The sequence below is a fragment of the Mesoplodon bidens genome, assembly GCF_964165515.1.
Source record: "Mesoplodon bidens genome assembly, chromosome: 6".
NCBI classification, from domain to species: domain Eukaryota; kingdom Metazoa; phylum Chordata; class Mammalia; order Artiodactyla; family Ziphiidae; genus Mesoplodon; species Mesoplodon bidens.
In genome coordinates, this window is record NC_138162.1 from 10,086,658 (window position 1) to 10,112,292 (window position 25,635).

Consider the following 25,635-nt stretch of genomic DNA (forward strand, 5'->3'; position numbering starts at 1 on the left):
GAACCTCAGGTAGGAAATGCTGCTATGAGAAAATTAGCTCAGACCCTAGTGTGTAGGAAGTGTTATGTAGTTGCTATTTGTTGTTTTTATCAGAGATTTATCAGCCTGAATAGTTCACACTAAGTTGTATGTGGGGTTTAATTTTTCTTTGGGTTATTTTATTTAATTTATTTTTTTGCGGTATGTGGGCCTCTCACTGTTGTGGCCTCTCCCGTTGCGGAGCACAGGCTCCGGACGTGCAGGCTCAGCGGCCATGGCTCACGGGCCCAGCCGCTCCGTGGCATTTGGGATCTTCCCGGACCGGGGCACGAACCCGTGTCCCCTGCATTGGCAGGCGGACTCTCAACCACTGCGCCACCAGGGAAGCCCTCTTTGGGTTATTTTTTATTGCACAATTAATACATGTCCATTATATTGGGTTGGCCCAAAAGTTCGTTCGGGTTTTTCCATAAGATCTTACAGAAAACAAAATAGGAAAAATTAGAAAATCTGTTTTTTCATATAAAAGAAAATTTCAAATTTCTCTTTGTTCCATCATGCAGAGATAATGACTTATTACATTATATAATGATTTACATTTAAAAACAGGAGCTAGTTAACGTAAATGAATCCCTAATTGGAAAAGTGTTTTGTGGAAAAGAGTGTGGAGCTGGATACCTTCTGATGTTCTTACTGAGTTGGGGCTAGGCTGGTTTTGCCCTCCCAGGCCCTTGGGCCCCAGGAAACCCCTGGAAATAGAGTTGTCGTTAGGGGAAGGAGAATGGATTACTCTAACAAAGTGCAAATTAGGAGGCTGTTAGTGGACACGGCCCCCTTTACCAGATCAGCAAGCGGATTTCTAAGGTATCCATTGTTCTTGATTGATTTTGGACAGACAGAGCAAATGTGTATGTAAACAGGAGTCCCTAACTTGCTGACTGCCAGTAGCTACTCTGAGCCTAAGCATTGAAGTTGTTTGGCTGTCAGGAGTGTCGGGGGGGAGAAGTAGGGGACAGAGAGGTATGGGGGGGTGGCCCCTAATGCTAGTTAAGAGCTGGATCTCAGCTGGTTTTCAGCATCTGAAGAAGTGCTCCTTGCCAACAATGACCACGCCAAGGCCTTTAGACATAGTAGGACAAGGGAAAATGAAAATGAGATCTTGGAGTGGACAGGAGAGGAACTTGCGTTGTCCATCTCTTCCCATCCCCCAGCACGGGCTAATTCAATCAGAATTTGTGAAACTGAGTTGACTTTAAAAATGGCAATGACAGGGCTTCCCTGGTGGCGCAGTGGTTGAGAGTCCGCCTGCCGATGCAGGGGACACGGGTTCGTGCCCCGGTCCGGGAAGATCTCACATGCCACAGAGCGACTGGGCCTGTGAGCCATGGCTGCTGAGCCTGCACGTCCAGAGCCTGTGCTCCGCAACGGGAGAGGCCACAACAGTGAGAGGCCCGTGTACTGCAAAAAAAAAAAAGGCAATGACAAAAGCAGCTGGGGTGGTGTCATTGTGTTACATGTGTTGACATTAATGTTTCACACTGGGATCCTACTCTGGGGTGGGGAAGAAGGGCTTTAAGGGAAGAAAAGTCAAAAACAATGACGGACAGAATCTTCCTAGATCAGAAGTCAGTTAGTTAAATTGCCCTCCTATATATGTGTTTTACTTAAAATGTTTAATATGTCAGGTGGATATGGGAAAGGAATCATTTTAACCAAGAGCTGCAGAGCAGATAGAATCCAGTTAGGATTTTGCTATTTGGGAAATGGACCACGGGGTGGACGTTGGAGGAGCTTGTACCAGAAGCTGGGCTGCCTCAGTCAGTGTGGCCCAGAGAGCTCCCAGAGTCTGCTGTGGCTTCTTTTGGCTCTGCATAAAGGGAAAGGTTAGCTGCTTTTTTAGGAGGCATGCCCTAGATTCATTGCTCTTTCCTGTATGAGGGCCTTTCAAAAAAGGGTCTCAGTGGTTTTAGTATACATTCTTGATGAGATCTCCCCAATACGCCCTAAGTGACCAGACCGTTATGAAAAGATATCATTAGTTTGAAAACTCACGTACTCTTAATGTGATATTGCCTTAATGGTCTTGAGAGGAGGTAGTGGGGGTGAGGGGAAGAAATGAGCGTTTTTGCACACTCAGTTTGGTGCCCCTAGTAGCCATTATCTCATTTATTCCCTATAAGCAACGTATCTTTATAATATATAAGCTGAGGATCAGAGACAGGTAGTTATTTACCCGAGGTCATGCAGTTTGGTAAGGGGCAGGGCTAAAATAGGGCAAGGAATAAAATAAGATGCCTGTGCTCTTTGTAACCAGGCCTGACAACATGGCTATAAATTATCCTAGTTATTTATTGTTTGCTTGAGTCATAGAGGACCAACTGTGTGTTGTTTCTTTTCATTCTGTTGTAGTAGCAAACATTTTCATTGTCCAGATTGTCCTCGTGTATGGAAGTGAAACATACGCAGCCTGTTTAATTTTGTATTTGTAAATCTGACTTGATTTCCTTTTTGGCAACAGCTACTGTCTAGAGAAAAGAAAAGATTTTTCTTTGTGTCTGTTTAAAGTGACAGAAATATTGGAGTAAGTAATAAAGATGGAAAGCATTAATTACATACTTCTAAGAATTTAAAGGTCAGACAAGCTAAATATGTATGTTTTGCTCACTGGAATGTCTGTCTGTTGAAATTGTGTCAGGATAACTTTGTTCCTACAATAAAAGCACATATTTTAGATAGCCATCAACTTACTTTGGTATCCAAAAATTATACCAGATTGTTGCTTTATTTGCTATATATCTTAAAAGTTTGGGACTCACATTTCTGATGTTAATGTGATTTGTTTCATGATCCACCCCCTTTGGCCATGTTTAGTTACTATGTCTCATTTTGCTTTCCTCTGTTCTCCCCTCAGCTTGTGTTGGAGTCTGTCAGCTGCTGCTATGTACCTGTCAGGCTAGTGACTTGTAATGTTTATTAATACAGCGTCAGTCTTGCTGTTGAAAACACCGTGATGCTTCTCAGAAGGGTGCGGTAGAACGAAGCTTTTGATTTCCAGATCCTGTCTGCACTGTGTGGTGAATACATTCTCAGATGTTATGCAGTTCACTGACCTGACAGTTGTGGAACCCCGCCTGGGACCCCATTTCAGCAGGACATATTTGAACAGAAACAGTTTGCAAAACTTTACACACTTAAACTCCTGCCAAGGCAAACTGTTAGCCACTTGAGTTTGTTATAAATACCCAGTGGCAGTGGTTGGAGGTAGCCCACGGTGTGTTTTATATTCTGAACTGAATGTGAGTGTCTTTGCGGTTATATAGAGTAGTAAATAATTGAGTTTGATTAGGGAGAGGGACCTCATTATCCCCCACCTGTGCCCAGCTGGAAGGGGAGGGTCGAAATGAAGCCATTAGCTGTCTCTCTTACTGGCATCTCAAAGAGCTCAAATACATCTGTGTCTTATTTTCTTTTCTGGCACAATCAGTCGAGCAAGCTAAGCAGGCATGACCGGATTTGGCAAGTCCCAAGGACTCTGGCAAAGATAGACAAGGAGAAGGCGGAGGGCAGTCATTTTGGCTTCTCACTGCCCATTAGTCTAGTGAGTTATGTTTTTGGAAAATGTCTCTTTTGAGAAAGAGTACTTTGTCCAATGTCAAATATCACATACTCACACAATACGCTTTGATCTTTAAAAAAATTTTTTGTCAGTGCAAGGGGAAACAAAATGTGGCATTCCCACTAGTGTAAACTCTCTTTATGGATAAAGAAATACCCGAAGGACTTCCTTTAAAGCAGGCATGCTGCAGTTATTATAAGGCTTTCTCTTGCTCATATATTTTCATTTTCTACCTTGAAATGCTCAAAAATGAACATGCATGGAATTGGGACCGGAGCAGGCTGGGAGCCAAAGGAGTACGTCTTCATCACGATTAAGAACTGGTCAGGACTGGAGGAGGGAGTGCTACTCTTGGCAGCCTTTTCCCACTTTCACAAACTGATACTGTGGCTCAGGAAACCAGGATGTTTTCCAAGGGCTTTTAAAAAGCAGTCTTGTAGGTCATATGGTTAGTCTAAGAGCTGGGACATTTATAATCGAACTGAATTTGTTACAGTGGGAGTTGACCTTTTCCATAGATTGGTCAGTGGTTCCAATCTGGAAGATATGCTCTCTGGAAGTCTCTTCTTCCCCTTAATCCCCCCAAACTCCCTTGGCCATAGGGAGGTTTAAAACACAGCCTTTGGAGTCTGGCTGACCTGGGTTAAAGTCCTGTTTCTTCCACTTCTTAGCTGTGTAATTCTGGGTATGTGTCTCAACCTTGCCAAACCTCAGTTTCCTCCATTATAAAATGGGACTGATGATAACACCTAACTTTTCTGGGAGGATTAAATGAACAAAGTAAGTGCTCAGTAAATGTTGACTGAAGTCAGTTTCTCATCGTTATATACCACTTCTTTGTATGAAGAAAAGCTGATAGTTATTATATTATCTATTGCTTATTAAACATTTATTTTATGACAGGTATTATGTTAATTATTTTAGAAGTATTTAGCCCTGACAGCAATCTTATAGTCTAAGAATTAGCCTCATTTTATAGATGAGAAAACTAGAAGTTAGAGAGATTATATCATTTACCCAAGGAAGGCAGAGCTGGGACTCCAAAGCAGGCTCTATTCTAGAACTTGCTGTGCTCTGCTGCCTTCTGGCGTTGCCACCGTTTTTTCAGTATGATACAGAGCTAAATGACAACTATGTTTTGAGACCTCTCCACTAAGAAGCTTCTCTGATCCCCCTCACCCCTACCGGCTGGGTTAAGTGCCCCTGTGTTTTGGCAGCACTCTGAGCTTGCCTTCATCTTTGTGCTTATCATGCAGAACGATAATTCTTTGTTTGCTTCTTTGTCTTTCTCTCCCACTGGACTGTGCTACTTGGATTAGGGACCGTATTGTTGATTTCTGAATCCAAAATAGGATCTTTAATAGATGAGTGACCTCAGGTAAATTCCCTAATATTTCCAGCCTCAGTTTTTGCAAAATGGATATAATTTATTAGTGCCTATTTTAGGGTAGAATGAGTTAATGCAGATTTAAAAGGCTTAACACAGCACTTGGCACATACTAAGTGCTCAGTAGGTAGTAGACGCTACTATTATTGTTGTAACTGTTGAATAATAACATCTTGTACTCTGCAGAAGCAGACACTTAATAAATCTCATTGGATTTCTCTGCGTTATCACCATGATTTTTGACTTCCACCATCCCCACCCAAAGCTGAGTTAAGCCGAGGTGGAACGTACCTACTTCTCTGGTTTACTTTCTCAAAAAGGCAAACCTTAAAACCGGAGCCCAGGGTGCCCTGCTTTGAGCTTCAGGGGGGTTTTGACGCCTGGGCCAGGGGCTGCTTACTGATAGTGTCCCAGTGCTGCCACCATGCCCAGCCAACTGCACATTTTCATGGCCCTGTGTTATCAATTATGAGCAATGAAGGTTGAGATCCATTCCCCCAAATAAGCAATATCTCCTGGGGGTTTTGGGGAAGTGGGCTGAATGGGGCCTCTTCTCTTGGGGTGATGACTTGGGACAGGGCAACACAAGAGAAGGAACCTCGTAAACCCCTTTTACTGTTTGCCAGCCTTAGTTCCAGGCGCTTGGCATTCATTGTCTATTTTATCCTCCTGGCAATTCTGTAGGGACATGGCCTCCTCATTTCGTGGATGCAGCTGAGGTTCCCACATGTTAAGACAACATTTTGGTTAGCCATGGAGCCAGGCTTTGAACCAAAAGGTATTTAACTCCCAGCCCATGTGTCTTCCTCTCCAATATGTTGCCTTCCAACTTGGGTTCTGATTCCAGCTCTGCCCCTATAAATGGAATCTAAGCTTCTCAGATAAAGACTGTGCCCCTACTTCTCTCTCTGTCCACCGCCGCCTCTAGTTCAGTGCTTAGTGCAGAAATGCTCATTGTGTTAGGTTAATGCTGGTATAAAAACTTCCCTCTGGTAACTGAGTGGCTTTGCACTGGGACAGAGCTGAATTCCTCAAGTGAGTAATCTCTTTTCAAAATGCCCATACGTTTTTCAGTGTTTGCGAGACTTGACAGGACCTAACGTGGAATTGACTGAAGCACTCCTGGCAGCATTCAGTCAGCTCCCTGAGGTGGCGCTTCATCCTGGACCCAGCACGGGCAATCCAAGGAGCTGTGGAAGCGTAGCTGCTTCTGCTCAGTGCCCCTAGAACGCCCTGCACTGGCAGAAAAGAAGCTGTCTGTCCACGAGGGGAGCTGGGGGAGGAGCAGTTTCCTAGCTGAGAGTGGGTTTGCAGCCCACCTGTCTGTCCATCCATCTGCCTGTCTGTCCAAGGGCTGGTCATCCCCAGCACAGGTCACAACCCAGAGACTGAAATGCAGTGCCATGAAGAAGGGAAACAGGGCTAGCACCCTCCCCGCCTGCTGCCCCGGGTCCCCCAAGCTCATCGTCTCCTCAGCCTCAGACCCAGTGCCTAACGTTAAATAAAAGTGCCTTTACAGGATGTATTTCCGTAGACATTTTAGAAAGTCCATAGAAAATCCTGGATATGAAGAAATGAGGCATAAAACCCAGACTCTTTGGAAGTCAAGCTGAAAATTGTGGTAGCAAGTCTCCATATCCATTTATTAAATGGGAGCGTAACTTAACAGTTGCACCTACATGGATTCTGAGAACCACTTAGATCCTGTACTCTTGTGTTTTAGAAACATTAAGTGCCGTAGACTTGGGACAAGATCCAAGGTTGGCGTTCGTCTGGAGGGAGAGGAGTGAGTGGAGCGCGAGGCTGACCTGAGGAAACTTTCATTAGGTCTGGCTGAGGGCGCAGGACGTGGGTCACAACCTCTTTCTCCTTTAAATGTGCACGTTTTCACCGAAACGGAGCCCCAGAGTGAGATCCCGCACACCTGCGAAGGCACATTCCGAGTGCCGAGCATGCCCCTTCCCTCCACTGTTGTTTTCATTTTCCTCTCATGAACCTTGCTACCCTGGCTTCAGCACAGAGGCTGTAAAGGAAGATGGAGAGCCAAGTTACCTCAGAATGATCACTATCGTTAACATTCACGGGTGGTTCACTTATCATTCCTGACTGCACAGACATGGCAGCCGCTCGGAAGCGTCCGCAGGTGTAGCATGGTGATACATATTACAGTGTGCCACAATGGATTTATGTATTCTGTAACAAAAGAAAAGTGTAATGAAAAAATACAGAAGGTAATCCTTTATTCCTCCACCACACAGTTTATCAGTAATGCCTGTGGATGATAAGTGCCAGGGATTTCCTCCACATGCTTTAACCTTGTCACCCAGGTATGTTTTGGTAAAATGACAGAAAAATACAGACTAGGGATTTTCCTCTGTTCAAAAATCTTTTCAAAGGACACTTTTAATTTATGGAAGTTAGTCCAAACACAAGGCTTCCTTTTGAGCTTTTAGTCCGCCTTCGCTGAAAAGATAAATGTATTGGTTGGAAATAACGCTATCAGCCAGCAGCAGATTAGGAGAGAATGTAAGCAATTTACAAGCAGACTCAAATCTAAAATAGTTCAGGTGGAACCCGGACAGATGGGAGTTTGGGAGATCTAGCCCAATACTAGCTTGCGGGTACCCAAGAACTGGTGTTCCTTTTAGGTCCTCCTCATCCATCGCCCAGCATATTGTCACAGATGGAGCGCGTACTGACTTGCGAGGAGAAAGCAGAGGAAGGCAAGTCTGAAAGCGAATGATTGGCATTTGTTCCAAACACACACTGGCCTGGTGCCAGAGCAAATACCCGCAAGTTTATAAATGCACAAGGCACTTTACGTTTCAGAACTCTTGCCAGAGCATCACTTACTACCTCGCTCCCTAAATATAGTTTTTAAAAAAGCTATTTCTTATTTTGCTTTGATCAGTAAAATAAACTTTTAAAGATTGTTCTGGGATGGGGTCCAGCTTCTGAGGTAAAGAACGGCCGCGGCTCAGGCATGATTCAGTAACAGAGTGTTCAGTAAAATTAGCTTGACAGTTCTCAGGCCTGCTGTTCAAGAGCAAAACTTGACCAAGTTAAAACGGATGATCGTGCTGGCTAGAGCAGCATCGGCTTTTGCCTTTTAACAAATGGAATGTCAAGGATTAAACAGCAAGCCGTATGGAGAGGAGGGGGTGTGGAGATGTCTTTGTATTAGGGAAGCAAATTGGGTCCTTGGTTTTGAGATCAGCCCCCAGCCCCCTTGGAAAGCCAGCCACCTGGTTGGGTCCAAACTAGGTTTAAGACCCCTTCCCAGCCTGTCCTACCATTGGGAAGCTTTTCCGTGGCTTAGCTTGGGGCTTGGCTTTTCTTTCAGTTTTCTTGTCAGTATGAAGTTCTGCCATGTTTTTTGGCTGTGTTCCGCTTTGAGATTCTTATGGGGAAATGGGAAGGCAACCAAACTCCTTGTGGCAATTCCCATGTTCCATAGCTGGAAACTTGGGTCCCATTTGTTACATGAGCTGCTTGGAATTGGCCTGTTCTGTTTCAGTGCCCAAGCATAGTGAGTAGTATCTGTGATACCTGCTATTGCAGTTAACGGTCTTAGTGAAGTTATCCCTCACCCAGGGATGGGCTTCTTTTTTAAGCCTGCTTGTTCCTTACCAGTTTTTTCTTATCTAGATGACCCCCCCCACCCCAAGTGTGATTGGCTAGAAGCTTATAAGTAGTGTTATTATTTTGTCGTAATTATTTACGCTTCAGCTAATATTTTGCTTGACCTTCTAAGAGTAAGTAGATTAAAACATTACTACTACTGAAGTGTACACAGACTGTGTATTTTTTTAATGCTTGTTTATTTATTTATTTGCTTGCTAGTTAGGGAGAGTCTTTGTTTTCCTTATTCTAAATTGCTTTGGGCTAACATATCCACCCCCCACCCCCCATTTCCCCTCCAGGGCTCCATGAGCTTTAAATATAATGGTAGTATCTGCCTGCAGTGACATCTACTGACACAGCCAAGTTTATCGTTTGTTAGTCCTTGCTGCAGGATTTGGCTTGGGAACCAACACTAGGAAGCCATGGTACTAGTGACCCACACAGACCAATTGGATTCAATTTAAGATAAATAGAAACATCTTCCCTAATTCTGCCCTGTCTTTCACTTGGAACCGTTCATATTAGAATGCTTTTCTCACGCGTGCGTGCTCTCTCTCCGTCTCTCTCTCTTTTTCGAGCTAGAAGTTTGTTTATTTAACCCTTTTTAAAATAATTGACACTTCATTGTACACTTACTCAAACTGAAACTCAGTGAGGACTGTATTAACATCTCTTTGGTTGAATATTGGTCTTGATTTAATGTTTGTCTTTTCCTACAGAAATGCTGCTCATGGATTCTCCCTTATTCAGGTGGACAACACAAAGGTCACCATGAAAGAAATCTTGCTAAAGGCAGTGAAGCGAAGAAAAGGATCCCAGAAAATTTCAGGTGGGACAGTTAAATCATACTCTGGCAACAGAAGCTTAACCCTTTGTTAAAAGTGCTAGGTGTGGGTGTTGGTGTGGGTGTGGGTATGGGTGGGTGTTTGATGGCTGGCTAGATTGGTTCAGATGTCATTGCTGGGTTCAGTAGCAAGTGTACAGCAGAAAAGTGACTTTAAGCTGCCCCTGGGCCCAAGGAAGGGATTGGGTCAGTGACATATGTGAGAAGAATGTGTCCATGTCGCTTATGGAAGCTTCATCATTAATTTGCAATAGATTAAGACAAAACTACTTGAGCTAACTATTAGTTGGCGTAAAGCTGTCTGGAAAACTGATCTAACCCTAAATTTGAAGCACTGCTTTTAATTTCATGTTTTCATGTAGTTTTCCATGGGGGAAACTTCTGGTTGCTAGTGTTTGGGGTACAGAATAAAAGAAAACATTTTTTCATTTTTACCAAAATGAGGGCAACTGTAAAAAAAAATTTTTTTTTAAGATAAATCACTTGACACAAGTAGCTGTTAATCACTAATTCCTCATTACTCAATTTATACAGAAAATAAGCTTGTGGTATTAGCTGTAATATTTAAAGGATACGAGAAAAGAAAATATTCCCAATATTGAGAAATAATTATTTTGAGAAATAGCTCAAAGATTTATCACACCATAGACAACTTTAGTATAAATCAACCTATCTATGACATGTCAGATATCTTAGCTTTGTAAGCAAATGAGACTTCTTAAACACCTTTGGTTTTATGTTTTGGAAAGGGAAAAAAAGCATGGCTCAGGTTGAGGAAAATAGTTCTGTGTTCCTTTTAAGGGGAGGAATATAATCTGTTCCAGATTTAATTAGCTATCTTCAGATGAAAGCTGAAGTTTTAATAAAAGTTAGAAGAGATAACACAGTGAAGGACACGGATGAGCTGTCTCAAGGCCATATTCCAGGGGAACGATAAGAGCTGTAAAAAATGGCAGAGGAGAGCAATTGAATGGAGCAATGAAAATCTGATTCTCATAAAAAAGAGAGAGAGAGAGAGATGCTGGTAGGGGCGGTTGTAGATGAGACCTGCTAGCGTCTGCAAGCAATTTGGATGCTTGCCAGGAGTCATTGTTCACCCTCGGCTGTGGCGGCTCCGTCCAGATGTGCCAACTGCACGTTTCGGCTTTTGCCAGCTGACTGCGCCGTTTGATAACCAGCTCTCTGGATGCCCATCACTGGCCGCAGAGATAGAATTAAATGATGATGATCTTCCCACAAGTTGGGAGAGGAAACAATGCATATAAATCTTGATTTCATCTCAGCATGAGAAGTCTTTATCCATCATCACTCATAATGAACAAGTCGTTAGCTGGGATGAATGGTGTTCTGGTTTTTCCAAACACCTCTTTTGTTCATTTTTTGGGTGACTTCTATCCATTGCATGGGGGTCAAACCTCTTTGCATTTAAGGGATGATTGAAGAGGCATAGCCTCTACTTTCCCAGGGGAAAGTAGAAATTTAGGGTTCTAGGTGACAATCTAATAGCATTTAAACAGTTTCAGATATTTAAAGGTATTAAATAAGCATTCTTCTACCTTTAGGATCCTGGTTTTTTCGTCTTTGTTTTTGTCCCTAAATTTTTTATACAATAGTGTATTTTATGACATATTTATTATATTCTGAGATAGCTTTATTCTGAATTGCCCAAGAGGAGGTAGGACTTTTTTTAACCTTCTTAATAGAAATTCTGCTGTCGCACATTTTTTAGATCATGAAAGCTCTGTGAACTCACTGGGATACAGCTGAACCAGTGTTTTTCCCTCCGTCTCCAGCCATCCCTGTCCAATTGCATACCTATTTATCTGTGTCCATCTCCAGCAACCACATTTATCATACACACATTCATTTATGTTCACCTTTGTGTACACATCCCTGCCATTTCCATCAGAGTCTTTGCCATATCATTGGCAAAGAGTTAGGACTCGTTGTCTGAAAAACAGTCATCTGCATTATTTATTCCTTTTCATACTAGAGAAGTCAATTGAGATTGATGCATTTACATAAATTACTGTCCATTTTCTTGATCCAAAAAGCTTTTTAAAATAAGAAGCTCTTTCTGTTGCTTTGTTAAGTCTGGTCTCAAGAAATAGAAGGATTATCTCCAGTTTGGAAAAGATGTTTATTTAAGGTTAACTTGGTAAAGGCAGGGTAGGTATATTTTGTGTTTTGGACCTTTGTATTGTGGAGGGGACTTGTTTTGGAGGGTGATTAATGAAGGGGAAAATCCTCCTGTCATAGAAAGAAACACAAGTAAATTTACTCAAAAAAAAAAAAAAAGTCTGTTAGTGCTCACAGTTGGCTGTGAAATACTTATTACTTACCCATTATGACACATGAACTTAGTCATGGACTTGGTGTCAGGAGATGCCAGGTTAGAGACACTCATTCTGCACTTCCTAAGCCTCTACCACAGTGACCCGCTCAGTCTTTGCAAGAAGGTACCTGCCATGCCCGGTGTCTGGCTCAGCCCTCTCTTCAAACAGCTTTCACCTGATTGAGCGCAGAACAGCACTTGTCTCTTTGCTACTATTATTTAATTTAAGTGAGAAGGGAGAAATAGCACTTGAGATTAGACAGCATGTGCCATGCGGGGTCAAGAGTTCTCACACTGCTTGTGCCTTAGAGGTTAGTCGTATTAGACCAGGATTTCAGAACTCCTTTCATCGGCTGACAGTGAACTCTAGCTGCTTACTCACAAACCTTTAACATCTCTCATCTTTTCTTCCCGAATGACCATACAACTCTCTGTTTAATAATAGTAAATTGAGAACTTAAACTATTTCATTATTAAATCAAGCTGTGGGCTTAATGACTGGCCTAGTGTTTAAATACTCTGTTGCCCTTCCCCCTGGCATTCCCTCACCAATTTTCATTTGTAGAAAATCAGAGGTGATAGATATTTGAGCAAAAGAATTCTTCTTTGTTTAGGTAAATAGCTTTGTCAATGGAAACCTCTAGGGTTTTAAAATATTTTTGCTTTTTATGGATAGAATATCATTACAGATACTTGCAACTGATCTAAAATTTTGACTTGCATTATTTGTAATTATTTCATCAAGTCATAACTATTTATGAACACTGCAGGTTTTTTCTATTAATATTCATGTACTGAACTTACAGTAATCTTTTCATAGTGTGTCCCAGTCAGTTCTCTGCTAAGACCTATTTTATTATTATTATTATTATTTTTTTTTTTTTGGCGGTACGCAGGCCTCTCACTGTCGTGGCCTCTCCCGTTGTGGAGCACAGGCTCCAGACGCGCAGGCTCAGCAGCCATGGCTCACGGGCCTAGCCGTTCCACGGCACGTGGGATCTTCCCGGACCGGGTCACGAACCCGTGTCCCCTGCATCGGCAGGCGGACTCTCAACCACTGCGCCACCAGGGAAGCCCAAGGCCTATTTTTTTAAGCCCATTTTTAAATGTCTCTTTTAAAAGTCTCTCTCCAGCTTTTCATTTTATTACTGACCTACCTGATATTTGGAATCTACTTGCATTGGCAGAAAGTCCCCACGATTTAAGAAAATTGTAAATGGAGAATCCAGTTTTAGAAGAATTAGCTGAAACTTCTTTACTAATTTTAACAGTTAGGTGGGTATGTTTTTAACATAATGAAGAGTAGCCTGTCAGGTCCCTTGATTTAACCAGTAAAATACACTAACCTGTTGTTTAGTGAGTAAAGGCCTTAGTTTGTCAAGTTCTCCTTTTATCAAGTTCATCCTCACAATCAGTGATGACCTTCTGAGCTTCTTAGTATTTTGATGTTGTTAAAATATTATTACACACCAACCTTTACCAGCCTCCTGAAGCGTGATGTTGGGTATGACAGAGGCACTTGAGAACTGGAGGTAGACCTAAATTCAGCTGTAACACTGATGCAGAAATAGAGGTATCTCTGGGTCTACAAAAGAGAGAAGGCTTCGAAGTAGGATTTTCTAAGCAGAATAGTGATCTGTATGGCTGTGGTTTCAATATTTGTTGTTACTATAAAATGGAGGAGTTTTTCTTTATCATCTGCTGAAAGGCTGAACCAGAAGCATATCAACTTTTTCTCACCCCTGTCCATTCTTGCCTTTTGATGTGAAAGACAAATTTTTATTAGTCTGAAGATCCTTTTTGAAAAGTTCTTGTAATATTGTCAGTAAGACTTATGACATTCATTCCTACTCTCCCCGTACAAAATTTCACCTAGAATTTGAAAGGTAAATGTTAGCTTTGTCAAGTGAACTCCCTCTTAACATCTCTGTTTGGAGTTACAGACCACATTATTATTATTATTATTATTTATTTATTTATTTATTATTTATTTATTTGCAGTACGCAGGCCTCTCACTGTTGTGGCCTCTCCTGTTGTGGAGCACAGGCTCCAGATGCGCAGGCTCAGCGGCCACGGCTCATGGGCCCAGCCACTCCATGGCACACGGGATCCTCCCGGACCGGGGCGCGAACCCGCGTCCCCTGCATCGGCAGGCGGACTCTCAACCACTGCGCCACCAGGGAAGCCCAGACCACATTATTGATAGCTAATTTACTGTGTTTTCACTAGATCCCTAGAATGTCACCAAGGAGATAGTCTAGTCTAGGACTTCTCAAACACTATTCCCTAAAGTACTGCTAGGAGCAGAGAGGGGAGTGAACATCTACCACAGGGTGTGTGAGGTTCTGATCTGAGGGATGGCTAATGATGACAGCATTGGATGCTCAAGTTTTATCTTAAAAATTCATGTAAGGTGTAAATATTGATCTATAATGTATTTGTAACTGTGTGTACACTCACTCATGCTCTCATGGGTCAGACCTATGCTGGGTGCAGGGAGACTGTGGTGAAGCAGATCTACAGGACCCTTGCTGAAGAGGAGCTTACATTCTAAAGTGAGAGTAAACATGAGGGGCTGAGAGAGAGAAGATGAGATGCAGGGCAGCTCACTGCTTTCTATGCATGGTCAGGGAACACCTCCCAGAGAAATTGACATTGAAATTGTGACCTTCACATTTAAGCTGTGAAGAGTTGGAGAGGGGCAGTGTCTTTCAAAGCCTTGGCTGTTAAAGGCTTACTATTTTAATATAAAAAGAACATTTCAGGGCTTCCCTGGTGGTGCAGTGGTTGAGAGCCCGCCTGCCGATGCAGGGGACACGGGTTCGTGCCCCGGTCCGGGAAGATCCCACATGCCGCAGAGCAACTAGGCCCGTGAGCCATGGCTGCTGAGCCTGCGCGTCCGAAGCCTGTGCTCCGCAATGGGAGAGGCCACAACCGTGAGAGGCCCGTGTACCACAAAAAAAAAAAAAAAAAAAAACATTTCACATTACTTTGAAGTTAATTTACTTAACTTTCTCCCCCCATCACCCCCCCAAAAAATGTAGTAAAAATGACCCTTGAATTCTTCCCTGTGCTAACTCCACACATCTTATCCATTAGCAAGTCCTCTCATTTTTACCTCCAGAATATGTCCTGAATTCAGTCTTTTCCATCTCCATTGGATGAATCCAGATCACCAAGACCTCACCTGGACTGTTGAAATACCCCCTGGCTGCTTTTCCTGCCTTTCCTCTTGGCCCCTCCAGTCTCTTACCTACAAAGCAGCAGACAAAGAGGTTTTTAAAATATAAATCAAATTATATCTGGTCCAAACCCTTCAATGACTTCCAGTTGCATTCAGAATAAAATCTAAACTTCTAACCTCTGTGAAATACACCGAGGCCCAAAGAGGGAGTAGGACATACAGAGAATATGAACACAAAGAAAAGAATTGAAAAGAAGTACAGAGTTGATGGCTGCAGTATGACAGGAATACAGACCAGGCCCCGAGCCCAGGAAGCCAGGGTGGGGATTCGGAGCCTGTACCCAAAAGAGACCTGCTAGAATGAAACAGCAGCGCCAGGGTCTCTGGCTCACTCCCTGCAACCTCACACGAGAGGCCTTACTTTCATGCCAAATAGACCTAGACAGTTATATACAAATTATTATTTATTAACAATGTTTTAAGGGGATTTATGTGTCAGGAAGAAATTGCTCTTTCCCCAAGATCTATTCCAGTGGGGTAAGGGCTGATTTATTGAGTGCCTTTGTGTACTTACAGATAGCATCTCATTTAATCTGCATAACACCCCTAGAAAGGAGATTTTATTGTGCCTGTTTTATAGATGAGACTTTAGAAATGTTAAAAAGTAGGGGCAAACGTGCATCTTAGAATTAAGGAACTATGATAACTATACATGTGATCATATACTTTCTTTCCTCTCTCAGCCTCCCTTTCCTCAGTTCTAGGAGAAGTTAAAGTTACCCAAATTTCCCCAGTAAGTAAATGACATAATCTTAAATTGGAGCCCAGGCTTTCTTGACCTCAAAGCCATACTCTTTTTATTGTACCATGTTGCTTATTAGAACCCTAATGGGAGAACAAATTTAAAATTCTGTAAACAGAAATGTTCATTGATTCTAAGATCTAAATGAATCAGGGAAGTGCAGCATTTAAAGGAACCCTGTGGTGAATCTGGATATAAAGCCAGGAATTCTTTTTGTAATTGCACAGTTTGTCTGTATTGGTGTCAGTTTTAATGTTTTATGTCTAGCTTTCTTAAAGCAACATACACCTGTCCTGAGCTGCCCTATGGAAAAGAGAAGCCCCTATGTTTTAGATGGAGTAGCATTTTTAACGCTCTTCTAACCTGAAATACTCTCCAAAGGCTGAAGTTAGCATAAGAATCTTCTGGCTGTAAAACTGAACAGAGTCCTGCCTGCTTCTTGTGTAATTGTAAAGGCAGAAAATCCAGTAACCTTTCTTCTGTGAAAGTAGTTTGCCAGCCAGAGACCCAGACATTTGCTTTCCTTATTCTGTATCCTCTTTTTAAAAATGAGGGAGGAGGGCCTCCCTGGTGGCGCAGTGGTTGAGAGTCCGCCTGCCGATGCAGGGGATACGGGTTCGTGCCCCGGTCTGGGAGGATCCCATATGCCGCGGAGCGGCTGGGCCCGTGAGCCGTGGCCACTGGGCCTGCGCGTCCGGAGCCTGTGCTCCGCAACGGGAGAGGCCACAACAGTGAGAGGTCCGCATACCGCAAAAAAAAAAAAAAAAAAAAAAAAAAAAAAAAAAATGAGGGAGGAAAGGTAAATAGGACTGTTTAAATGTTCTTTGTCAAAAAGGCAGGAATTTCTGCAGAAAACTGCTCCTCCTCATGAAAAAATAAATAGTCATGCAGATGCCACTCACACGTGGGGGTTGGATAAGAAACAGAGACCTGATACTTGGTATCCAGTAACCCAGTAGGACAATGATACAGTAAATGAGGACTGCTAAGATGTTTACAAGTCAGGAGTGACCCAGGCCGGAATCTCACAGTTACATATTCCTCCTGCCTCCTCACTCTGCCTCTTTATCTTGTTGTTTCATCTCACCTGAGCCTCCCCCTGGCTGGAGCGATCTGAGGCTCATGATGGATCTTCTTGAGTATAAAGCAGAGCATGTTAAAGATGGCATTGCAGTCAACTATTTTATCCAGAAAGCTTGGGAGTTGAGAGAATTTATTTCAAGCAAAAATCTTTTGGAATTACTTCAGAGACCCAGTTATTTTAAAAGGGTATTATGAGCTCCTGCAACCGCCACATCAGAAAACCTTGAAATGTGTCATTCGCCAGAACTACATTTGACCGGCATTTGCTCTTCCTGCTAGTTGCTAATCTTTGAGAAGTTCCTCTTCCATCACAAAATCTATTCATTCACTCCATCTGGAGCAGTCACCAGCGTGGATTAGATTAAAGAAAAAGAATGAAAGGAAGAGAAAAGACACAGACTCCCAAGAGGCTTTGTGCTGGTACAGGGGGCACACACATTTCGGAGTCACAGGACCTTTCCTGGGGTCCACTAGGGACTAATTCTAGAACACCACTAATTTAATAATAGCTCTTCAGGAAAAAAGAAAGAAAGAAAGAATATTAAATGTCTATATTGATTGTAAACTGTATCCTGCTTTTAGAAATATTTAAAAATGTATTTTAGAATAAGAAAACTGAATGTGTAGTCGTGTACTTACCTCTCTGAGCCTTATTACTTTCCTGAGCTGTAACGTGGGAGAGGTTGAGAAGATGAATCAAGGGCACCATACAGAAAGCTGTGTGTGCTCGAAAGCTCTGGGTTCTGAGATACCCTGTTTATTAGTTCAGCAGTCATCATCCAATGCTGCCTGCTCCATGCCAGCCACCACACTAGAAATCAGGTGGAAAACGTGATGAGAAAACAGACTCAGAGGCACTAAAATATGGTACATGAGCTACTAAAGCAACACAGATAAGAGACTACTTAAAACCACTGGGTGAGGCAGCGGGCTGAGAAAAGATGCTCTGGAGTAAATAATTTCTTTGACAGCTTTTTTGAAGATTAATTAGAACTTTGCCAGATGGGTAAGCGAGAAAAACGTTCCAGGCAGAGGTGTTTTGAGGTATAGCCACAAAACATAGATGTTCCGAATTACTAGAGCAGGGCTGGGGCAGAGGATAAGCTGCAGAAGCTAGGCAGGGACAGAACTGACCAGGCCAGGGCTGATGGTGTACTCAAAAATAGAACTACACGGATTTACTGGGGGCAGTTATATGCAGCAGGCACTACGTAGGCACTAGGGATTTTGTAGAAGCCAAGAAATGGTCCTTACCCTTGAGTCGCTTACTGTTTAGCTGGGGAGACAAACAAACAGCCATTCACAATACCATGCAAGTGCTGAGTGGAAACAAATATAGGGCCTGGGTGCACATTGTAGGAGGAAAGCCCTAGTCCAGTTTTAGGGAGTCAGGGAGGACTATCCTAAGCAAATGCTCCAGCTGAGACCCAAAGGTGAGTAAAAACTGGCCAGGTGAAGAGGGATGAGAAAGAGCATTTAGGCGGAAGGAGTGAAGTGAGAGCTTAGTGCCTTCTGGAAACCACAAGTGGCTCAGTCTAATAAAGCAGTAGAGTAGGAGGAGATGGGAGGGTGGGGAATGATGAGGCTCGAGTGGTCCTTTGGGACCAGATCGTGTTTGTGAACTATGCTGAATTTGAACTTTGCTCTGATGGCAGAGGGGAACCACTGCAAGGAGAGCAATATAGTGAGAATTTCTTTTAGAAAACGTGCTATGTTATAAAAATGGATTAGAGGACGCAAAACAGGAGGCAGAGACACCAGTGAGGAGGCTCTTGACTCTATCCAACGGGTGATGAGCGTGGAGGCAGTGGGTGGTGCTCAGCTCAGGAAGCAGAGGGGTGGACACCAGGGTAAAGTCGCATTTCTTTTATTCAAGCTGAATGCACAGTTTGGGGGAGAATTGAAAAAGCTTGGAGCTGCCACCAGATCTCCTGGGGTTAATATTAAAACAAGGTGGTGAAGAACAACAACAAGGTGGTGGCAAAAGATAGGCTCTTAAAGAGTTGTGTTTTTTCTTTCTTTCTTTCTTTTTTAATAAAATTAAATAGTGATTGAAAACAAAAATTTTGGAGATGTGTGAAATAAAAAATGAAGGTTCCTTCTTCAGTGCGAGCCCTTTGTTTTTTTTTAATTCACTTCACATTCAGGTGTACATATAGGCTATAAGTTTCATGTGGGCAGGACCCTGTTTTATGTTTTTTGGGTTTTTTTAAATCACTACATACCCAACATCTAGCAGAATGCCTGTCAAATAGAGGACACCCAAAAAGCGTTTGTTAAATGAACTCATGAAAAATGTATCCATGTCATTTAAAAATGACACCATACAATATGCATGATTTTGCTTTTTTTTTTTTTACTCAATACTGTGTCATAAGCATTCTTCTATATTAGAGTGACCACTGCATTTTTATCTTTTTGGTTAAATTTATTTAACTTTGCTCTCTATTGGTGGACTTTTAGGTTATTTCCAAATTTTCAGTATTAAAAAAACATGCAGTGAACAATCTTGTGGCAGTATTCATTGCACATTTGTGCTAGGTTTTAAATATGGGATTGTTTTTCAAAGGTCTGCTTATTTAAAATGTTGAGAAAAACAAATTGCCTCTCAAAGTTTATACCCATCCTTTGACACTCCAAGAGTATGTGAGAGCGTCTCTTCCCTCCTCTACTTCCAACACTGAATGTTATCAATCTTTAACTTTTGCCAAGCTGATGGTTAGCAGTTAATATGTAGTCTCAGTTCCCATTTCTAGGTTTCCAGCATAATTAAGCATTTTAAATGTTTTTATTAGCCACTTAACCCTTCTAAAAGATAGTTCTTAGGTCACTCAGTTGTTTTAATGGGAAGAAGGATTGAGAGGAAGTCTATTTCAGAAAACTATTTTTGAGAAGTGCCCCGTAGTTTAGATACAGTTCTCCCCACCCCACCTCCCCCTTTGCAGCTCAAGCAGGTGTGTGCGCGTGCGAACACACACACGGGATGTAGGGAAAGGCACGCGTCCAGACCAGGTCATTTTGCTTGTTGCCTCCTGGCCATTTGTTCCCCAGCAAAGCTTTTTTTTTTCTGCGTTTAGAGAGAACTAGCTGGTAATTCATGAGACTGCACTTCACCTCATTTGAGACGTTATGTTGTTACCTGCTTGCTTTGTTATCAAAACTACTTTAAAAAACAGATTTTTGGTTAAATATATTAGTCTGGTACATATATATAGCACTTAGAAAACGCATCATACTGGAAATCAGAAATGTAGACAAAAAAGCTGTCACCCCTTAACAGGTTTATTTTGGGGAGGCACATCTAAGGACACGTCTGGCAGCATTATGAACAGCACTGGCACCAAGGGCAACTGTAGGGGGTTAATGGGGACCCTGCATCATTCCTTGCCATGTGCCTGGTGAGTAAACGCCTAGAAGTTTGGGAATGGTGGCAAGTGAGGAAAAGGCTGCAACCAACAATCAGTGTCACAAAGTGGGGATGACTAATTTGCTGAGGAGACCATTGAGACAGATGTTTAATTAGCTGAAGTCAGAGTGGATAAATCGGGAGAGGACTGCCTATGCAGAGAGATGCCTTTTCCTTCATCTCTCATTTAACTGTTGTGGGGTTTTTTTTGTCCTTACTGTTTTCTCTTTGAAGACAACATCCTCAGAAATGGGGGGAGTGTGGAAGGGAGGGTAGAGAGAAAGTAACCTGTGGTTACATTTACTGAATAGTTATTATATTCAAGAATTTTTTTTTTTTTTTTTTTTTTTTTGCGGTACGCGGGCTTCTCACTGTTGTGGCCTCTCCCGTTGCGGAGCACAGGCTCCGGACGCACAGGCTCAGCGACCATGGCTCACGGGCCCAGCCGCTCCACGGCATGTGGGATCTTCCCAGACCAGGGCACGAACCCGTGTCCCCTGCATCAGCAGGCGGACTCTCAACCACTGCGCCACCAGGGAAGCCCTCAAGAATTTTTATATTTAATCTTTACAGAAACCTTGTGAGATGAGCATTATCTCTTTTCTGTGGTCGAGAAAACTGAAGCTGTGTGCGTATATGTTGTGTATGTGTCTGTGTACATACCTGTGTGTGTTACTAATGAGTAATGTAGATGAGATATGAACCTAGATCCCTTAATTCTTGAGCCCATTTTTTTTCCCCTGTACCACAGCTTCCCCACTTAAAATGTAATGCAGATGAGAGAACTTTTTGGAGTAAAGGTAATAGTCTGTATATTGTCAGGAGCTGATGTCACAGGTATATGCATTTGCCAGAACTATCAAATGGTACTTGTAAGATGTGTGCGTATCATTGTATGTAAATTTTATGAAAATATAAAAAAAGATTCTTAAACAAATGTTGAGCACCAGTTACTGTTATGCACACTGAAGTGTTCAGGGGTGAATGTACTGACACCTGCCCCTTACTCTGAAATACATTTTTTAAAAAAAAGCTGGACTGACGGGTAGATACGTGATAAAGCAAATATAGTAAATGTTAATAGTAGGATCTAGGTGGTGGTTACATGGATTTTCAGTGTACATTTCTTTCAACTTTTTTGTGGTTTAGAAATGTTCATAATAAAATAGGAAAGAACTCATTAAAATTACAAATATATAATTTAAATTCTGCTCATATTAATATAAATTTCTGAACTTACAAATATATGTCCTTATGGCAAAGAAAACACTAATCTTCGTTTTGTAGGATGTTTTATCTTTCATTACTTCATATGTTAAATATTTTTGAGATCACAGTTTCTTCCATTGACCTCTGGTTTTAAGTAGCATGTGGAGTTATGAATATAATAATTGTTACCACTTACTGAATATTCAAAATTTGCTAGGCAATCGGCCAAATGCTTTTTAAAAAATTATCTCAATTAACCTTAAAACAACTGTTTGAATTGGGTGTGATTTTTGTTTTATAAAGGAGAAAACTAAAGCTCAGAGAAGTTGCAGGACTTGTCCAAGGTCATTAGTAAGCTGGGAGCTGGGACTTAAACCCAAGTCTATACTCCTAACCACTGTGCTGTACTTCTTCCCATTGGCAAAGGTTACAGGGTCCACAGCTCAGTGGAGACAAGTATGCTTTTCTCCCTAGAGAGATGAGTGCACCTACTTCAGCTGGATGTGGCAGCGTGATTCGATGGAAAGGGCACAGAGACTTTGGAACCAGACCAGCCCAAGTCCCCACCCCAGCTGTACCTTTCACACAAGCTGTGAAGTTAGCAAGTGAAACCTTTCTAACTTCAGTTACCTTTTCTGTCAATAGGGATAATACTACCTACCTTGCAAGGTTGTTTTGTTGACTAAATACATGTAAAACACTCAATCAGTACTGAGTACTCAGTGAGTATCAGCTGCCTTTATCCCTATCGCCACTACCACAGTAGGCATACTGTAAAACCTGGCTTTTTAGGATTTATTTCCTTTCCTACCCATATGACTTGGCCTTTGCCTGTACTTTTTGTTTTCCAGTGAATTAAGTCTGTAGAAAGCTTATAGCCTGTGATAGAACCAGTCTTTGAATTTGTTTGGATATGGATCTGCTGGAAGCACCCTTTACATTGAACAAGGAGAAAACTAGATCCAGAGAGTCAACTGTAATGATTTTTGACTAACAAAACCCAAACCATGTATGTAGGGGTGGGTTAATGATCACAGGGCTTATTCATCATATAGCTTATATCAGCAAATTTAATTTACTATGCAAAGATTCTAGAGACAAAGTGAACAAACTATAATTGCCTGTAACAAACATGGTTACAAGTGATTTTTACAAGCGTTTGTATTAACAGTGAGTAGCTCACAGAGCCTGTTGCTTCTTTTCAGAAAACATTTAAAAGAAAATAGAATTAAATACCAATATGATTTTTGAGTGAATGATTACAGACAGAGAGGTTTGGGGTGCCGTCTCCGCCCCTTGATTCTCTCCACCAGGAGTCTTGATCTCCCCCAGAGGAAGTGGAAGACCCTCTTTCTTCCGGCAGGCCATTAGTGTGTTCATCCTGTTAGTAGCTGTGAGGAAAACTCTTCCTCTGCCAGGACTGAGTTCAGACACTTTCCGTGAGAAACCATCAGTTGAGAACAGTTACCCCACCACAGAAGGCTTCTACAAGACCAGCCAGGGACCTGAGACACCTACTCCTTTCTCACTGCTTTCCGAGGCCCGGCAGTGGAGCTGGTCTTTCCCCATAAACAATTTGAAAGGCAGTGTTAAGAATTTCAGTAACTACTTTCCATAATGAGCTTTTCCTTTTTGAGTACGTCACAAATACCGGACTTTCTGCAACAGCTCTAAATGCATTAAGAAAAAAGAAAAATCGTCTTCAGTGAGGGCATTTCTTTTTCTGCCTTACAATGACAGTAATGCCCAGAGACAAAGATGGCTTAAAATCAGGAGAAGACATTGGAGTGGCAGTGGAGGCAGGGCTGGGGAGGACGTATTGGCACCTCCTTCGCTCGTTACCTAGCTCCTGATCACGGCAGGCCAGTCGGCAAGATGCGTAGACTCGACTGTGCCAGCAAACTAGTTTTTTCCAATAGAAAGCCAGTGAGATGTGATTAAAACCCAACTGCTGCAAAAGATACAAGGTGGTCTGTTGGAACTCCTCAATCTTCCCCAAAACTGTCACCACATAATCATCGAAATACCAAATCATAACCCCCGCTTTCCCCCACCCTTTGTTTGTGGCACACTGCCTTTAATAGAACAACGTGAATTACGATGAAGTTAAGACGAAGTGTGATTTAAGCCTGAAAAATCCCGAGGGTCCTGCAGACCTCTCGAGCCCAGTGTGTTCACCAGACTCATCACTCAGTAAATGTTTATGGAATCTCTACTGTGTTGCAGGCAGTGGTGAAGAATGACCGGGCCGGTTCCTAGAGAGCTCTCACCCCAGTGGGGAGATGGCCAATAAAAAATAAGCAAGCCGACAAGATGCATTTGATAGGGAATCTTACTTCCAGCTTTCAGTCTGTCCTTTATCTGACAAAAAGGACCCAGTTTTGTGAATTGAAGGGAGTTCGTCTCACCCCCAGCACAGGGCACTACCTCAGTCTTTCCACTTCAGCAGGTCGTTTCCATGCACCTCCTAATTGGCTAACAACACCCCTCCCTGGTGCAGGGAGAAGTGGACAGGGCAGCAAGAGCTGGGTGAATTCATGAACACTGAGTGACTCCATCCAGGACCACAGTGGAAATTAAGAGACACAGGCCATATCTCAGCCTTGGAAGCTAGAGAGAACGCTGTCCCTCAGCCACTCAGCCTAGTGTCAGAGGTGCCATGGGCCTCTCCCTAGTAAGTTCCTAATACGTCGGTCTCGCCAGATGTTGGTGAGTCCCTCACTAAGGCAAAGGATGAGAACCCTCCTTTCCTTTGGGAGACAGCTTAGGATAGGGGTGGCAAGCTTTCATTTGAGTAAAAGGAAAGCCCTTCGTGGAGAAAAATGGGTTCCTTTTGGTTTACCAGCCCCGGACCTGACCAGCACCATAGCTGGCCCAGAGGTGGTGGCTAACACATTTTGTGGAATGAACTAAGGAGAAGTAGCAAAAGCCAGTCTGCAGCCTACCGCTGCTTCACTCCCTCCAGCCCAGACCCAAGGCTGCCCACTTTCTATTTGGGAATGGATTCACTGCTCTTTGATTATTGGAGGTCAGACTTCCTTAGAGAATCAGATCATTGAATGAAAATGTAAATATCATAAAAATGAAATGCAATGCAGATCAGTCGAAATTAGTGTTACCTCCCAGGTTCCCTTACTAACCTGGGTTGCTAATGAGTGCTTTGGGAGCCAGAGGAGTTACCCAAAACAGACGTTTAAGTTATTGATAATCAAGTAAGGGTGCCCTGTGGGAGGAAGCTACTGCCCACACTGTATTACAGGAAAGAAAGAAAGGAAGGGAGGGAGGGAGGGAGGGAGGGAGGAAAGGAGGAAGAAAGACACTTTCTAAAGAGGGGTGGGAGAGGGAGAGCGAGCACACGTTAAATCCTCACCTTATGTAGCGGCAGTTAATAGATGCTGTCTGATATTTATAATAATACTAAAAACAGCTGAATAGGAATGCTAATAAAGAATGTGAAAGTGAGTACCAGAAGCAACAGCCAAAAAAGTTTAAACTAACTACCAGTAAGGAAGGACTCGGGGATGGGCAGGGAATTAACTGGTTTTTATTATAGGACTTATATTATAACTATAAAACTGTAGATACAGGTTACTTTGCTAAGAGTAAGAATGGTTTTTAAAATTTGTAAACAGAAGACAGCTTACTTTCAAATTCTAGAGCTTAGAAAGCTTTCTCTTTCTTCCCTTTACCTACATGGACTTCCTCTATTTGGAAACTTCCTTTCTCCTAGAAGCCACAATCCATTTCATTGTATTGGATGTCAGTTTTCTATGAGAACGTCGTTATTAAATATCTGCTTCCCCTTGTAAACATTTCCAAACCTTTTAAGACCAAAATGTTATATGAGTATAACCATTATATTGTGATTTTGCCAACATATTTTGTCTCTGTGACCCGTTTTTTCCATAGGTTAAAGCACTAGCTATTAGCTGAGTACTCCGTCCCATTCTAAGAATGACTGGTATCTCAGATATAAATGAAAACAGCTGCTTTTCCATGACATTGGAGTCCCAAACCGCTGTCACATGTACATTTTGACACTTTTTTTCTTCTCTTTTTTCCAATTGAGACAAAAATTAGTTTACTGAATCTACTAATCTGGTTAAGTGTATCATCTAACTTCTGTGGAGAGGTGGAAAAGAGGTCGTAGAAAAGCCCATTGAGC

At 42.4% G+C, this 25,635-nt stretch overlaps 1 protein-coding gene across 8 annotated transcripts in view; it reads left to right on the plus strand.

Annotated features, from left to right (window-relative positions):
* Positions 1-25,635, plus strand: part of MAPKAP1 (MAPK associated protein 1) — a 244,850-nt gene that overhangs the window by 139,717 nt on the left and 79,498 nt on the right. For 6 of the 8 annotated variants that reach the window (XM_081237382.1, XM_081237387.1, XM_081237381.1 and 3 more), the window contains 2 exons: positions 7,631-7,705; positions 9,326-9,435. In XM_081237382.1, the coding sequence (XP_081093508.1) occupies positions 7,631-7,705; positions 9,326-9,435 (185 nt within the window). The remainder of the gene's footprint in view (positions 1-7,630; positions 7,706-9,325; positions 9,436-25,635) is intronic. The other 2 variants (XM_081237383.1, XM_081237385.1) reach the window with 1 other exon arrangement.